The sequence below is a fragment of the Abramis brama genome (genome assembly GCF_963993115.1).
Source record: "Abramis brama genome assembly, chromosome: 3".
NCBI classification, from domain to species: domain Eukaryota; kingdom Metazoa; phylum Chordata; class Actinopteri; order Cypriniformes; family Leuciscidae; genus Abramis; species Abramis brama.
In genome coordinates, this window is record NC_139965.1 from 25,289,359 (window position 1) to 25,307,151 (window position 17,793).

The 17,793-nt window shown below is 36.5% G+C and overlaps 1 protein-coding gene across 5 annotated transcripts in view; it reads left to right on the forward strand.

The window, feature by feature from the left end:
- Positions 1-17,793, forward strand: part of apba2b (amyloid beta (A4) precursor protein-binding, family A, member 2b) — a 91,272-nt gene that overhangs the window by 58,130 nt on the left and 15,349 nt on the right. For all 5 annotated transcript variants that reach the window (XM_084110169.1, XM_084110172.1, XM_084110170.1 and 2 more), the window contains 4 exons: positions 4,378-5,565; positions 7,824-7,904; positions 11,818-11,857; positions 12,674-12,819. In XM_084110169.1, coding sequence (XP_083966295.1) covers positions 4,420-5,565; positions 7,824-7,904; positions 11,818-11,857; positions 12,674-12,819 — 1,413 coding nt within the window. In that variant the 5' untranslated portion in view covers positions 4,378-4,419. The remainder of the gene's footprint in view (positions 1-4,377; positions 5,566-7,823; positions 7,905-11,817; positions 11,858-12,673; positions 12,820-17,793) is intronic.

Below are 17,793 nucleotides of genomic sequence, written 5' to 3' on the forward strand. Positions count from 1 at the left end.
GAAAGTCGATAGCTGCATGGATTAGTAGCATTTTATTGAATAACATTTTTAGTCCAGGGATTTAAATAGTTAAATAAATCTGCAATACCATTTGGTCTGCCTGGTTGAGTTTTAGTTTATTGTCTGCTGTGGTGCTTTCATGCCCTTAAGTTTCGTATTAAATATGTTGTGCATAAATGAATGTGGTCCCGATTGTTCCGGGCAGACGAGATTGATTTCTTGTGCATCTTTCCTGACAGTCTGGTCATTGACATGGTAATGTATTCAGCTTCAGTAAATGGAAATGATATGTACACTATGTGTGTGTGTGTGTGTGTGTGTGTGTGTGTGTGTGATAAATGTGGTTAACCACACTCCAGAGATTATTCATGGGTGTGGCTTGTGACTGAACAAAGAGGTGAAAGGTCAGGGATGCCCTTGGGAGGGTGCTGCATTTAGTGCATAATTTAGTGTGTACTATATGCTCCTCGATAACAGGTGCAGAGCACACTGTGTGATTTTCTCAAAGAGGTGTTTTTCTAAGAGGTGTGAAATGATCAGTCAGACAGGGTTTAGCTATGATGATGTATTTAATAAGGGTTGGATATGCTAGTGTGTGAAGACATAAAAAAAATCAAGGCTTCATTAAAAGCTTCTGCATGTGTGTAGACAATGAAAGGTTCTATAAGTCGACAAATTCATGTAGTGTCACCCCCTCACAGACACACACACACACACACTCACTCACTCAGAGTAAGATTAGAGGAGCAGAAGCACAATGATAATTAGTTGTTGTAATGACTGGTGATGGAAGGCATAATTAAAGGCAGGGAGAAAGGATGAACAACAAAAGGGAAAGCAGCAATAAAAGTCTCTCCTTGAGCTGTTGTTGCTGGCATCTGACAGACAGCAACATAGCATTGTGTGTGTGTGTGTGTGTGTGTGTGTGTGAGTGAACAAGATGGTGGTGCACGATATATCAGCCGCCGATATAATATCGGCCGATATGGTCATTTTTTTACACATCGGTATCGTTCCGATATCAAAATATGGCTGATGTGAACAGGCCGATATTTGACGTGTGAAGTTTAAGATGAAGTTGATGATGCTGACTCGCGATCTTTGCAGTAGTGAACGCGCCTGAGAGAAATACACATTTCATACAGATGACATAAGCAGAGAATAGTCTGTTTTCTTTCTTTTTGAATTGTTCTGTTTAAAAATAGACATTTCAAGCTTTCTATATATGTCTCAGGTCTGTGAAGCAGGTAGGTTTCGTTTCATTTATGAGACGCGCTCCAGGTTCACGCACCGTCGTCTCCGTGTCCTGATTAAATATTTTCTGCTATATTTAAATCCAGGCAATTGGTTGATGAAACATTGATCAAAATTAAGATACAATTAATACAAAACGAAATTAAATTTAAATACAGGCTTTGTGCTTTCTGTTTGAGGTCTCTGTGAAAGTTTTAAAGCAGTCTTTTAGTGCCGCTTTCAGAGCGCTCACGTCCATAACGGAGAACTGTCCCGTCCGTAACATTGTTAACGCAGTCCAGTGCGACTTGTATGTTTTTTTCCTCTTCATTTTTGACTGATCGTTTTTTGACTCGTAGATATTTTAATATATTGCTTGATATTTGATACCCGTTCGAATTTGATTTTTCTCAAAAGTGACAGCACGTGTGATTTGTGGATTACTGATAAGAGTGGAGAAACAGGCGTTTATTTATTCATTCTCAGTGTTGAGAAACGTAGCCTTCATGTGTTACGTTATTGTGTTAATAATAACTAAAGTAGCCTAATTATGTTACATATTTATTTTGTATGAAAACTAGCGCGTTCGTTACTTAGGCCTATGGATTAAAAAGTAGGCTACCATTGTATCAGTGCTGCGCGAGCTCTCTCTCTCACAAACACAGACGCACACACACAGAGAGAGAAGATCATTGTAAAATGAAAAATTGGCGGGCTAAGTTTAAATTTTGTTCTTGCTTGGGTTTTTTTCTGTCAGAAAGCATTTTGTATTATCCATCCGTGTTTTTAAAATTCGTTAAATGACGGACGTTTTACTGTTAACACAGCCCATATGTCGGATTCGTCTTATAGCCTACTTGTTATTATTTTTAGAATAAGTGATTCGTTATGCTATTATTGGACTCCTGTCTATTCATTGTCAACTGTTTTCTATAAATATGTTTGTATTGGCTAACATTTATTCAGTTAATGCGTGTGCTGTCCTGTTTAAAATGTGCAATGTTCAAACGCAAAGACAGCACGTCACAAATAGAAGCCCTTTTCCCTGTGGTATTTTTTAGTATCATATTTGGATATTGGAATAATAAATTAAGTAGCCTATCCTATACACAATGTTCCTATGTTTTTTTTTTATACTGTTTTCTAGGGGTTTCTTAATTTTAGACAAGTTGACCAGCACACATTATATGCAATGCAATATAATGCATGTGTGTTTTGGAAAATAGATTTTTATTTGATTATCATAAAAATGTGTTTTCTATACAGAGATATATCGACATCGGTAAATATCGGTATCGGCCATAACAGCAATATTAATATCGGTTATCGGTATCGGCCACAATTTTCACATCGGTGCATCACTAGAACAAGATTTACACCAATACCTATGTATGTTTGATTTGAGTTTCACATTTTGTGTGTGATTATGCTGCCTCTGTACAACCGCTATTGTCATGATTTATCTCTGAACACTGACATCTAATTGCTTTTTTATTTTGGTGAAATTTGTCTTGCCTACTCTAACAAGCATCTGACAGAAAACTTCAACCATTGTTTCTGTAATGTTCATATCCTTTCAAAATGCAATTTAGGTATATGAGATTTATCCCAGAATATCCAAGTGTCCCAAGATGTCAAGATCTTAAACATTTTGAAAAGCCAGCAAAAAGACATGTATTTTTCTACAAAAAGGCATTACATTTATTTTTGACACCATGCTCTTGTTGCTGCTTTTTGCACTGCATAACAATGATTTTTTTACTATCTGCTATTTTTTACTATTTTTTACTATTTTTTCTGCCAATATTTTACTGCCCGTCATAAAAGAAAAATTCAAAAGTTTTAAGTTAGTAAGTAAAAAAAAAAAAAAAAACTTTTATTCAAGGACAAATTGATCAAAGTGACTAGTAAAGATTTGTTACGAAAAAATATTGTATTTATGTATCACAAATTATACAAAAATATTAAGCATACATTATTTTCAACATTGATCATTGACTGAAATAGCTGTTGTTCTTCTCAGCTGGAGCGGTTCAGTGATGGTGCTGGAGTGAATGTGGAATGAGCATTAGTTACTGGATGACTGAAATTGATCAGGTGCTGAGAAGAGATTGTGCCTCCACTCAGAGATCAATACACCTCAACAGTGCTTGAATATGTGGCTGTGTTACAGCACAACTAGTATCACACATGAAGACCTGTGCGTGTTCTTTAGACTGTTGTACAACTATGAGGGCTTCATTGGAAACAGTGTTCCCATAAGAGCACAGCTCTTTTGGCAAAATGCTTGGTTTTGAACTGTAATTCTTTCTACATGTATACACTACCTTTCCAAAGTTTGGGGTTGTTAAGACTTTAATGTTTTTGAAAGAAGTTTGCATTTATTTCATCAAATTTAGTAAAAACAATAATATTGTGAAATATTATCACAATATTATCATGAACTGTTTTCTATTTTAATATGTTTTAAAATAGAATGTATTTCTGTAATGGCAAAGTTGAATTTTCAGCATCGTTACTCCAGTCTTCAGTGTCACATGATCCTTCAGAAATCACTTGTTCCGCTTAATATGATACATGATCCATGATACATTTTTTTTTAAGAATTTTTGTTGAATAGAAAGATCAAAAGAACCAAATTTATTTGAAATAGAAATATTTTGTAATATTACAAATGTCTTTATTACTTTTGATCAATTTAATGTATCCTTGCTGAATACAAGTATTAATTGCGTAAAAAAATGTTGTACCTGTAAAAATCCTTTCAAAGATAGTGTATACATTTGGTATATGCCTTTTTTTAAAGTGACGAACATTTTTATTTTTATCTACACAGTGTTTATTATTGTGTTCCCTGGGAATCGAACCCACCCCCTTTTAACGCCACACTCTACTATTTGAGCCATAAAAAAACATTTCATATATTGTCATAGATTTACATTGGTTGCTCAGATATGTTATAAGAAGTTGATTGCTGGAAAATAAGGGTCCGGCAAATCTTAATGTGAATTTCCACCTGCTTTATGTTGATTGTCAGGGTTTAGTTGTCAACCTACCTTTATTAAATTGACTGTTTTATGCAATTTAAGTGGTGGTTATGGTTAATGTTGTTAAACTTATTATCCACATGTTTTTGTTTTGCAGGATTGAGGTTTCCAGTGATGATCGGCCTGTGAGTGGTTCTCAATGGCTCAGAGAAAGAGGCCAGGGACCAACAGCAGCATGGCCACAGAGCCTCACGCTTCAGCTCCACACTCCTGCCCAGCCCCGTACCCCAACCCTGAGCACCCCGAAGAGGAGTATGAAGACCATGGGGAACCTGAGGAGTCCCAACACTCCTACCACCAAGAAGAGGCAGATTTGACAGACAGCCGACCGACCACACCCACCACTCCAGACCATGGCCATAGAGAATACCACAGCCACCCGGACAGTCTGGATGGAGACTCTAGCTCAGACTACGTCAACAATACGTCTGATGAAGAAGAGGACGATTTTGATGAAGGGCTACCGGAAGAGGATGAAGGCGTGACATATTATATCCGCTATTGTCCTGAGGATGACAGCTACCTGGAGGGAATGGACTGTAACGACCCAGAATACAGACATCCGGACGGTCACATGGAGCCACCTCCGGACACAGAGGAGTGCCAGGAAGTGGTTGAAGAATGGGTAGAGGACAATGCACATGGTGATGGAGAGGTGCGTTGCGAAGTACTCGAGCAGGACTCTGACCAGCAGCTGTACGACGGCAGACCCGAACCTGTCCTCGATCACCACCACCAACACTATCCGGATCCCCAACAGGACCAGATTCCACCTCCTGTTGAAGATCAGGATGTGCAGGATTTTGAGGGGAGTGATGGCTACTGCCCTGATCAGGAGGAAGAACTGCAGGTGGGGCAAGACAGAGATGGCTACACAGGTGACTGCTATGCCACAGAGGACAATGGAAACTCTATGCACAGGTCAACGTACCGGGGGCATAAAGGCACAGAGGGGGAGACGGGAGAGGAGGCGGAGGAGGATATTGATCAGATAGTGGCTGAGATTAAGATGAGCATGAGTATGGGCAGTCTTAGCAGTGGCACTGATCAGAGCCCGGAGGAGCTGGCACCTGATCCAGCACCAAGCGGGTACCAGCCAGAGACACGCTCCAAACCCGAACCTGCCCCTGCCCCATACCCTCAGCCTCACCGTCATGACGGCAGACCCAAATCCCTCAACATCCCCCCTACCAGACACAATTCTGAGCTCCAGAGGAACTATAAGGTACGACCTCACACACCAGAGGACAGACAGAGATGGACGCAGGACCAAGTGAGAGAGCAGGTAGGTGGATTTGCATAGCAAGCTGTAAATGCATCTATCTGTTGCAGCTTATTAAATTAAATACATGGTCAGTTAAAACAGAATAAATCAGCTCCGTAAATATGAAAGCAATACGATCTATTAAAACATAGATAATTTGTATTCAGTTTATTTAGCAATTTATTCAATGTATTCAATTTATCTCAAACTAATATTCTGTGGATGGAATAAATGATGAAATACATTATCTCGGTAACACTTTACAATAAGGTTCATTAGTTAACATTAGTTAATATATTTACTATCATGAACTAACAATGAGCAATACATTTGTTACAGTATTTATTAATCTTTGTTAATGTTAGTTAATAAAAATACCGGTGTTCATTCATTGTTTGTTCATTTTAGTTCACAGTAAATTAACTAATGTTAACAAATACAACCTTTGATTATAATAACGTATTAGTAAATGTTGAAATTAATATTAACTAAGATTAATAAATGCTGAAGAAGTATTGTTCATTCTTAGTTCATGTTAACTAAGGTAGTTAACTAATGTTAACTAAATGAACCTTATTGTAAAGTGTTACCATTATCTCTTATTAGTGTCTTTCTGAAGGCAGCTGCTCTGTGATGTACACTACCGTCCACAAGTGTGTGGGGTTGGTACAATTCTTTAATGTTTTTAAAAGCAGTCTCTTATGCTCACCGAGGCTGCAAATATTTGATCAAAAATACAAAAAAAGAGATTAATATTGTGAAATATTATTAATATTTATATTAATATTAATTTCTATTTTAATATTATTTTCTATTTTAATACATTTAAAAATGTTGATTGATTGATTGATTGATTGATTGATTGATTTTTGTACCATGCTTCAAAACTCGGAAAGTCTTCTGCATCCTTTTAAATAGTTAAACAGTCAGAAATATTAATGTAATAATAAATGTTACTTATTTTAATCTAATAAGAAATATAATCCCTAAAGGTCACTCTGAAATATGCATATTCATTATTATAGTTAAATATTAATGTGAATGTTGACAACCCTCATTTAAATGCAAGTGGCATTTAAGTAAACAAAACTAATCCTTATTTATGCCAAGTCAAGATTGAACCTCAATATCTTGACAGCTGAACAATGAGAAATAATCTACTATTTTATGCTCTTTAGAGCTGATGCATAAAATGTGATATTTGGAGATGGCTCAGAATGTATTCTTTAATGTGATGTAAATGTATTTATGCATAATTTTGGGGGTAGATCCAAAGACAATTATAGAAAATATGCCGTTATTACCATTTACTTGCTCATTTCAAGGCGAAAGCATTCAGTTTGAGCAGCAAGTTGAAAAGGATGAAAGAAAATCATCTGGCAGATATTGGAACCGTCTCATAACCCAGACATGAAGGGGACCCTGATCAAAAGCAATTTCTTGAAATCCCCAAATGACTTTTATATGTGCAGCCATTTGTTAATATTCAGGAATAAACACATTTCCACCCTGCTAGAATACATTACCTTGAGAAGCTTTTTAGATTCCATCCCATTATGCTCACTCAGGTACATTGTGTGGGTGTTTTTTTCTTATCTGCTTGAACAACCCCAAAATGAAAAACTGGCTCATTGCTAGAAACCTCTGACTAAAGTCACTAAGCAAGCAATAAAGACAAACAATGATATCCATGCATTATGCCAAATAGTAGTTTGGTTTGCTGAAAAATGAGAAGAGGTGCTGGCTTTCTAATGGAATTTTTAAAAATTCGAATCGAGTTTGAAAAATGATGTTTTCTTAGATATTTTCTGGAATTAGGTGAAGGGGTGAGATTTAGTCAGATTGCCTCATTGGTCCAGTGAATGTCTTGTGAAGTTCTATTACCCTCCTGCTTCTTTATTGCCTTTGGGCAATGAGGAGATTACATTTTATCCTGTCAGGCAACAAATTAATTTCATCAAGTAATAATGTCCCTATGTGCAGTAGACAGAGTGCTCATTTGAGACTTTAACTTCCCTGCAGATAGACAAATATCAAAAGTGTCTTTTTTAAGCACTGTGCATTTTCAGTTAAAGACAACATCTGTTCATTTTACCAAAGTGTTTCAATACATTGTGTTCATTGTACTGTCTAATTTGTTCATGTTGGCTTTTTGGATAGCATCAAATTGTTAATGCTGTTCAATGCTGTCTGCAACCCATCATCTGTTTTTTTTTAAATGTCACATTTCACTCTCCACTCATTTTTCACTCATTTCTCTCAATTTAAATTCTCTCTAGGTGTCTAATAGTGCAGAACAGCCAAGGAAGCAGCAGCGGTCTGATCTCAATGGACCACTGGAGAACAACAATGTCACTGAGGTGAGCCTATAATCATAGAACACATTAACCAATCGATATGTGACAGCATGCAGACTTTGCACCCCACATAATTACCACATATTTCTTTCCATCAGAGCTGTTCTAGTCAATGTCAGCCTGTTGTCTTATTTTTTTCACGCTTTTTTTCTTAGACAATTTATGTTTTTTTTCCAGCATATCTAAGCTGTTGCACTAGCTTGTCACCATCCTCCCCCATGTGTTGATATAGTAAAATAATTGGCTTTGCCCTTTCCTGCCCTGGTTCTACTGTATTTACATAGACTGAGGCGAGTTCAGCCTTGAGCTGCCTGTTCGACTGCTTCTCTACATTTTTTATGTATTAATGTAACCTCCATAAGAGCCTTGCACACTGAATGCAAGAGCCATAAAATGAGACATCGTCTGGGCAGCTACTCAAAACCACCAAATAGGTGTTTAAAACATGTTTTATAGTGCTACCAAGCAACCTGCCAAGGTCATTTTTAGATCATTCTCAACACAAGCTTTTGAATGTTCTTGTTTTTGGTGCCCTTTTTTTTGGTATAAAAAATGCCTTTATGAAAGTTTCACATGTAGGAGGTAGTGAGACAGCCAAATAAAATTTGTGAATTAGGGTCATGAGTATGAAGGACTAAAAATGACAGAACGAAAAATAAATAAATAAATAAATAAAAGTAGAAATAAATAAATAAATGCAGAAATAATAGTGAAAATAAATACATTTTGGTAATATAAATGGCTATTTCTGTATTTTTACATGTATTTATTTATTTATTTATGCATTTCTATATGTATTTATTTATGTATTTATACATTTATTTATATATTTATGTATATATATATTTATTTATTTATTTATATATTTATATATGTATTTATTTCTACATTTATTTATTTCTACATTTCCACATTTCTACATTTATTTATTTCTGTATTTCCACATTTCTACATTTATTTATTTCTGTATTTCCACATTTCTACATTTATTTATTTCTGTATTTCCACATTTCTACATTTATTTTTCCCTGCGCATGTATGCTAATTGACCTATGGCTAAGCCACGCCCCCAAACGCGATGAGCCAATCACAGTGCGCACAGCTAACCCAATACACTCGGACATTCTCTGCTTCCACGTCCATTGAAATGCATTGCAGTTAGTCAGTTTTCATTCGTTTTTATGTTTTTTCTTGTCATTTTGGCTTTTAAACAGCGTGTGTGTGTGTGTGTGTGTGTGTGTGTGTGTGTGTCTGTGTGTGTGTGTGTGTGTGATTTTGGTTGGGTGACAGTTGTAGGTTACAGTTTGACAAAAGCATAATGTTGTGTTTTACACAAATATAAGTAGGCTAAACACTTTGCAGTTTTAATGATGTCCTGTATGAACAAAATTGAGTATGTTTTTATGTTTCCACTGTTCGATCGCGCCCGCGCCTCTCTCTCTGACACACACGCACACACACACATTCCAGCAATCTTGACATCGCAGCCTGTTCATTATTCTGCGCTCACACCAAACGCGAATAGAGCGTCAAATTCGCGCGTATCGCGTCTAGTTCGACGCTTGAACATTTTGAATCCAAAGCGAATAGGACGCGCGTATAAAGCGAGCGTTTGAAGCGAAATAGCACCAAACTATAAGGTTTACACTGTGAACTGTAAATCTTTGTCTGGAGCTGAAGCTTATCGACCTTCTCAACAATACAATTATTAATATAACCCTCCAATGCATAGTTTAAGGCCCTTTTGGTGACTTCGAGATGATATATAATCTTTATGTCTCCAAAAAATCATCAATTGCCTCCTGTGAAATGTCTCCTACTGTGACAGCTGCCATAGCGCCTGTTACCGAATGTTGAGAGGGGGCGTGGCTTAGCCATAGGCAATTAGCATACAGGCGCAGGGAAAAATAAATGTAGAAATGTGGAAATACAGAAATAAATAAATGTAGAAATGTGGAAATACAGAAATAAATAAATGTAGAAATAAATAAATGTAGAAATAAATAAATGTAGAAATAAATACATATAAATATATAAATAAATATATAAATACATAAATATATAAATAAATGTATAAATACATAAATAAATACATATAGAAATGCATAAATAAATAAATAAATACATGTAAAAATACAGAAATAGCCATTTATATTACCAAAATGTATTTATTTTCACTATTATTTCTGCATTTATTTATTTATTTCTACTTTTATTTATTTATTTATTTATTTTTCGTTCTGTCATTTTTAGTCCTTCATACATGAGTGTCAAGAATATTCATTGTTAAACCTTCTTAAAAATGTCTGAGCTGTTCTTTTTATTTATTTATTATTATTTAATTTATTCGTTTTTTTGTACATATGTTATTTTGCAAGTTAGGGAACACTCGCCCAATAAGTCAAAGCCTAATGCTAATAATTATCCACTAAGTATTCACCCAAGGGAATTCTGTTTGTACACATCATTTGCATTGGGATGCAACTATCTTCTTATGTCATGTAAAGCAGTATTCAGTCTTGCCTTACTTCCTCTGAAAACATTTAATTACCTGGGCTGAGGGAGCTTTTGAGTTCTTAGATTGCATTTAATGAAAGCCTCTTGAAGCATAACCTCCATTTGGATAGCTCTGTAGTAAAATGATGGCTATTACTCTGTCTAACAGTGTGTCTGTGGCATACAGTGCTCGGCACAGTCCTGCAAAGAGCCACTTCAGAATGAATGACAGGATTTTGTATTGTGATCATCCATTTGATTCTGAGTTTTAGGTAATTTATTTATGTTATATATATATTTTTTTCCTGGGCTCATTGACTATACTCTGGTCTGGATGGCAAAAATTTTGTGATAACCATATTATATGCATATCAAAGGTGCATTGTATAATATTTAGGAGGATCTGTTGACAGAAATGCAATATCATATGCATAACTATGTTTTCAGTGGTGTATAAAGACCTTACATAATGAATCGTTATGTTTTTATTACCTTAGAATGAGCCATTTCTATCTACATACACCGCGGCCCCCTTACGTTGAAATAGCCATTTTGCGCCGACATGTTTCGACAGTAGCCCTAAACGAACAAACTACTACAGAGCGCGTTTCGTCACTATGTTGTTCTTCGTGCAAAGAAGCTAGCTAACGTCAGCAAATAAAACACTGACACAATGATGAACAAGTAACAATAATATTCGCAATAACATATCGTTTTACTGAATAATTAAGTAAACATAATTTCTTAATTTGTCTTTGTAAAGAAACCTCATTGCTTAACTGGCTACTCTCTGCTGTCTCAGACGACGCCATATTTTCCTGTCGGCCACCGTAACTTCTGTTGGGTGCAATTCGCAACCTCAACACTAGATGCCGCTAAAATGTACACACTGCACTTTTAAGTTATGATTATTTAATTAAGTCAAATCACACAATCATGCTCCGAATACAACTGAGTGCCACACAGTCCTGCTGATATTCAGACCTGATATTATTTCCACTAAATATTGCCAGTTACTTTGTATGTTTGTATGTTGGCAAACAAAGCCACATGTGGAACCGTTCTCAAACAATACAATAGTTTGAGTGAGTAATTCAATGACTCATAAACAGTTGCTGAATTTGAAATAGCAGGATATAGTATAGTATTTGAAATAGTAAGAATAGTACTTTATGTTATGCTACTTTTAAACAAATCGTTTGATTGAATGATTCAATGACTCGCTTATAAAGACAATCTTTTGTTTCGTTTAAATAAATTGTTCCATGACTCACTCATTAAGACACTTGTTGCTACCTCCTGAAGTTAAACTAGAGATTATGTTTTTCTTATAAAAGGTAAATACTTTATAAGCATGCTGTATGTTGTAAGGACGTTTCATCTCCCTTCATACATTAAACACTGTTTCTCTGTTTCTTAGCCAGCAAAGAAGACGGCCTCATTTCCCAGCTTTGTGGATGGTAAGCGAGCATCTCCTGTCTTTTATTTTTTCTGCATTTGATAATATGCTCCCAAAACTTGTATTCTATCAGAATTAAATCAACTCAAAAACAAATCAAATTCACTAAACCAACTCAGAGCATGGGGATTAGAGAGCCGCGCTGAAGAATGAATTATGTCTCAGTGGATTTACATGGTGAAATGCAGGCAGAATTGTAAGCTGTTTTAACGGGTTACAGTGGTGAGACCGTAATTAGAATAGTCATGTTTGCTAATATAAGGGCACATGCAGTAGATGCTTAGCTAGAGAAGTACTTACAGACTGTTGCAGGAAGCGAAAGAGAGTTCTGGAAAAGCAGAACAATCGATTGACCACATCTTATTTTTGGTTTATGGCAGCCAAAGATTTATTGCTGCTGTCATTTTTGGGAACAAATTCTGCTTTCTATTAAATGGATAGAGTTCTGTCACATTTAAATCTTGTGCCTGAATGATGGCAGAATAATGTATCCCTTGGTGGGTGTCACTGTCATCGACATTTCCATATCACACAAACAGAAAACACGCCACACACCCTGGTTTTCCTCATGTGGCTACCTTCGTTCCCGCATTTCAGTGTCTGCGGTAAAATTTTATCAGCACTCACTGTGGGATGGAATTGAGAAGAACACATATATTCACACACACTTTCATACACACAACATCTGCATGCAACTTTTCTTCCTGATAAGCTCACGCTCATATGCCTTATCAGTCACTGTGAGGTGGTCTACAGAGGAGGTGGCAACACAACAAATAGCTTTAATAATGAATTCTCAATGCTTCCCTTCTAACAGTGCCAGGCCCATGTGAGCCTGAGGACCTCATTGATGGGATTATCTTTGCCGCCAACTACCTCGGGTCCACTCAGCTTCTGTCAGAGAGAAATCCATCGAAAAACATCAGGATGATGCAGGCCCAGGAGGCAGTGAGCCGGGTCAAGGTACAGAAACCTTGAACCTCTATTTTTACATTTTATTTTGGCGTGGCTCTCAAGCGAAGCAGTTTGGATGAAGCTAATGCAGATTTCTCTGTGGAGAATTAGATGAGATGAGATTTGTTTGTTTACACCCCAGGACTTGTTGACTAATCAGTAGTTATAGGATTATTTTCCGTGGTGTAGGAGTGTAATCCCTCTTCCTCCCAACTGGTTAACGTAGAAAGCCCTCCTGTTGCCATGTTACATGGAAAATTCAAGTGAATTTATTGTGTTTTAAGAGAACACGTGGCGCAATCAAACTGGGAATTGTTTCCCCCAAAGCACTTTGGATAATGATCTTCTCCAGCAACAATTAAAAATAGACAACAACAAAAGACAAAGTTCTGTGTACAATTATGTATTTATTAATGCCATCTCTTTTCTTGCATTAGCAGTAGTGGTATGTGATATGCATTATATGATAAATTTTAAGTGTTGCTTTTACAATGTGCAAGCTGACATTATCGAGTATGTCATCACTCACTTTGCAACAACCAAACAAAAACACACCTCGAGAAAGCCCACTGTGTGATGTAGCATGCAGTGTGATTAGAATGCAGTTAGAATGCCAATGAAAATAGTTCCAAAAAAAGCAAGAGCAGAACCGTTGTATGTCTCAGAGCAAAACAGAAAAGTAAGTTTTTGAGCCAATCGTTTGAGTGAATGATTCAATAACACATTCACATAAAGACACTTGCTTTGTTTCTGAATGAATCATCCATTTTGAACAAATTGTTTGAATGAATGAACACTGTTGGAGGTTTTAATTTCATATTTAAAAATGTAATTACATGTAAATATATGAAGGTAGAAATGCCCTGCCATTTCCACCGCCCAGAATAAGAAAATTAAAAGCTTCGGGAGTCAGCTGTCCACAACAGGCCTAAAACCAGATAAGGTACCTGCTCAAAAACACACTCAGCAAAATATTGTCTAATTATCATTATCAACAAACAGAAGAGGATTCATATTGCCAGGATGAATCTTTAGTTTACCCACATCTATTTATTTTGCTGTTAATAATTAGCCATGATTGGCACTCCATTGCACTGGAGCAGGAGTTAATGGACTTGTTGTTAGCCCTGTATTAGATGTTTTATGCCTTTCAGCACTAAGCAATGGGAATCCACACAAGCACTGTGAGAAGATGCCACCCTAACAAAAATATGCTGTGCACGATGTGTCTCAATCAGTTTCAGACTGCCTGGCTCCACTCATGCTTGATATACTTCAATTTATTTTTTTCAGGACAGGAGCAGTTCTAGAGTAGTGCATCTGAATATAAGAAATGAAAACATGCTGTAGAGCCGCGAAATTTGAATGCATCAGAAATATGCAACTTTTGGCTAAGTATACTTGTTTGTTCATGACAGGAGCATCTGTGAAGTGTGAAATCACTGCTGTCTGGTCCTATGGATACATTGTACTTTGATGGTATCAGATGGTAATACTTGGTTCAGAATGATTATCATATTCATATTCATGTGACAAAGGTATTTATATGGCACATACTTCAAATAAAAACATTGTATTATCTTGCATTACCATGTCCAAAAAAGCAATACCATGGTGCTTTTTTTTAGGCTGGTGAGACATCAAACTTTGAGATAGAAATGACCTTTTAATGCTTTGAAATGTGGTACAGAGTATTGCATTCCTTATCCTTACAAAGCAGTAGTCTTTAATCCCTAGTTTACATTGCTCCCTCTTGTATTGTATGTTATTTTAGGAAAAGACTGTTGTTTTAACTGCAGTGATGCTTCATTGCAGTCCTCCTGGTCAACAGCTGGCAGTTAATTTTACATGAGATACTCCACAGTGGCCCTCTAAGCTGCTCCACATTTAGAAACACATACCTGTGGCAAGGACAGGCACACACACCAACAGACAATACAGTACAGTACACACAATTTGTCAGCTGAGTGCACATTCACACAGACCCATGGTGGGAATGAAGGACTGGGAATGTGCCTCAAAAAGGCAGGATCACTCACTTGAATCTGTGTAATACAGAGGTTCTGTATACAGGTCTCTCTTTCATTCACAATCACACAACGAAGTACACCTGTCTGGTCAGTCTCTCTCTCTGATTAAAGACCCCATAGAAAGAACTTTCTCAGGGTACAGTATGTTCCAATTGGCCAGTATAGAGTCCTGTGAAGTCTGATCTTCAAGCAATCTTAAAGGGGTGGTTGTTTATGATTTCACTTTTCTAACTTTAGTTAGTGTGTAATGTTGCTGTTTGAGAATAAACAACATCTGCAAAGTTACAACACTCAAAGTTCAAAGCAAAGGGAGATATTCTCTTTTAAAGAAATTGCTCTTTTAAAGAATTGCTACAACAAACGACTGGTAGGGACTACACAATCACAAACCCTAAAAATGTACATAAACCCTGCCCCCGGGAACGCGATATATAGATTATCATGACAGAATATGCTAATCAATGACTTGAAGATATCTACACATAAGCTACATAAATTCATCAGCTAACCATTCAGAAATGTCCTGTTGCTTCTACATGTTGTCACTCTTCTTGAGTCTCTCCATCTTTGTCTGACTTGGTTTGAACATTAAAGGCTAAAAGTTTTTTAAATTTTCAGTGCATGTCTGTGTGAGGTCAAAGGACACAAGCTGTTGAAGCTCCGCCCGCTGTGCTGGGAGCAGCAGCTCATTTGCATTTAAAGGGACACACACAAAAACTGCGTTTTTGCTCACCCTCAAAAAGTGACAAATTTAACATGCTAGATAAAAATATCTGTGGGGTATTTTGAGCTAAAACTTCACATACACACTCTGGGGACATCAAAGACTTATTTTACATCTTGTGAAAATGGCATTATACCACCCCTTTAAGTAAGATTTCAAATCATAGGGTGTATGTATTACCAATATTCATTGATATATCACTATATATTGTGGAGAAGGAAATTTATCGATCAGACATTATTTATCTTCACAAAAATCAAGGAGTTGGAGCTCTGAAAGTTTCATGCAGTTTAATTCCCCTCAGACATGGACATTATAGGCTTTTGTGCATAAGTTTAATATGCACAAAATATATGACACAATCAAGAAGACATATAGTGCAAATTAACCAAAATTAGTTTTATATGTTAAACATGACAGTCTTTAATTTAAATGAATATTCTAGTCACTAAATGCAGGAGTTTCAAATATGACAAATTATAAAATTGTATATATATATATATAATTTTTTTTTTTTTAAGAAGCCTCTTATGCTCACCAAAACTAAACTTTGTTCGATCAAAATACTGTAAAAACCACCATATTGTGAAATATTATAATTTAAAAATAACCGTTTTCTATTTTGATATAGATATTTAAAATGTCATTTATTCCTGTGATGGCAAAGCTGAATTTTCAACATTTCTTATCATTATCAATGTTGAAACTTGATGTGCTGCTTAATATTTTCGGGGAAACCTCCATACTTTTTTTCAGGATTCTTTGATGAATAGAAGCATTTATTTGAAATATAAACCTAGCATTGTACTTATTGCTGAATAAAATAATATTAATATAATAATTTTCACAAGTTGTCAAGTGTTATCTGTGTTCGTAGGCCCTGTAGAGCATAATTTTTGTCAAGTGAACTGAAGTTCTACAGATATTTCTTGCTGAGTGAACACTGCGTAGGGACCTTGTAATTCAGAACGCAGCTTCAGTGTCTACCCCGGCTACCAGTGATCTCAGACCTCCTTCTGTTCCCTCTTCCAAGGGCCATGCCGGTCATTTTTCTTGCCAGCCTCCATTAAAAGCCATTCAAAATGAAACCATGGCAACACACTCTCTCCTTCTCCTCTCTATCCTTGCTATTATTATGTGGCTATAGATTCTTAAAAGTTGAGATGAGCTGCACAATCTTCCTTCCTTTTCCTCTCTTTCTCCATCTTCCTTTCGGTACCTCGCTCACACACACACACAACTCGACATTCATGCACTCACACATCTGCTCTTCCTCTCTGCAGATGATAATGTGTCTGTCCACAGCTGAGTGCGCAGTTTGTCAGTGCAGCGCCTGAGGACAGTGTTTTTCTCGTCGCATTTCTAAAGTAGTGATTTCCAACCGGGTGTACGCACACCCAGAAGGGAGGACACGGTCTACTCATATAAAATTGAATGGGAGAAATTGTGAAGCTCCGTATGGTGGCTATAGTTTCCACTTTAGAGTTAAAAAGGTCACATCTGTTTTTTTTCTGTTGTTTACTCTTGAATGTGCATTACCTGGACCAGCCTAAAATTTATAGTGTTATTGTTGTTTGTGTGAGAAGAAGCCAAAGAAGCACAATATGGTACCATCAGTGTCTGAATTTATTCCTGATTTGAAATATGTTATTTCAAAGTTCAAGATCAGAACACACAGCATATGCAAACACTGAACATGATGCAATTCCATGGTAATTATAATAGTTTTACCCTCACTTAATTCGGTTTAATCTTACAAATGTTCTGCCATTGGCCTGTTGTACATGTATAAGTTCTGATTATCGTTTGATTTCGCTCATGTGATATTTTTCATATAGATTTGGAGTCGATGTAGGGGTACTTGATGGGGTTGTGGAGGAGAAACACTTGCCATACCTCAGTCTGTCTCTAGTATCTCACATATTTTCTGAATAATAACAGTAGTACTTAAGCCAACATAATTGCAGCACATTCTTTTTCATGCTGGCCAAGAAAGCAGGATGTAGCCATTTCTTTTGTTTTAGGCAAGAATCGTAGGAAAGATGCCTAATGTTTTATTGAAGTATGTCCATGTAGCCTCCAGATTGATGCAGTATTTATGCAACATTCATCGCCCACACGTTCACCGTCTCATTTCCCCTTTACTTTCAAGCTCTGCTGTTGATTTATCTCCTCATTTCTCTCTCTCTCTCTCTCGTCTGCCAATGGAGGATGAGGCATGTTGGCAGC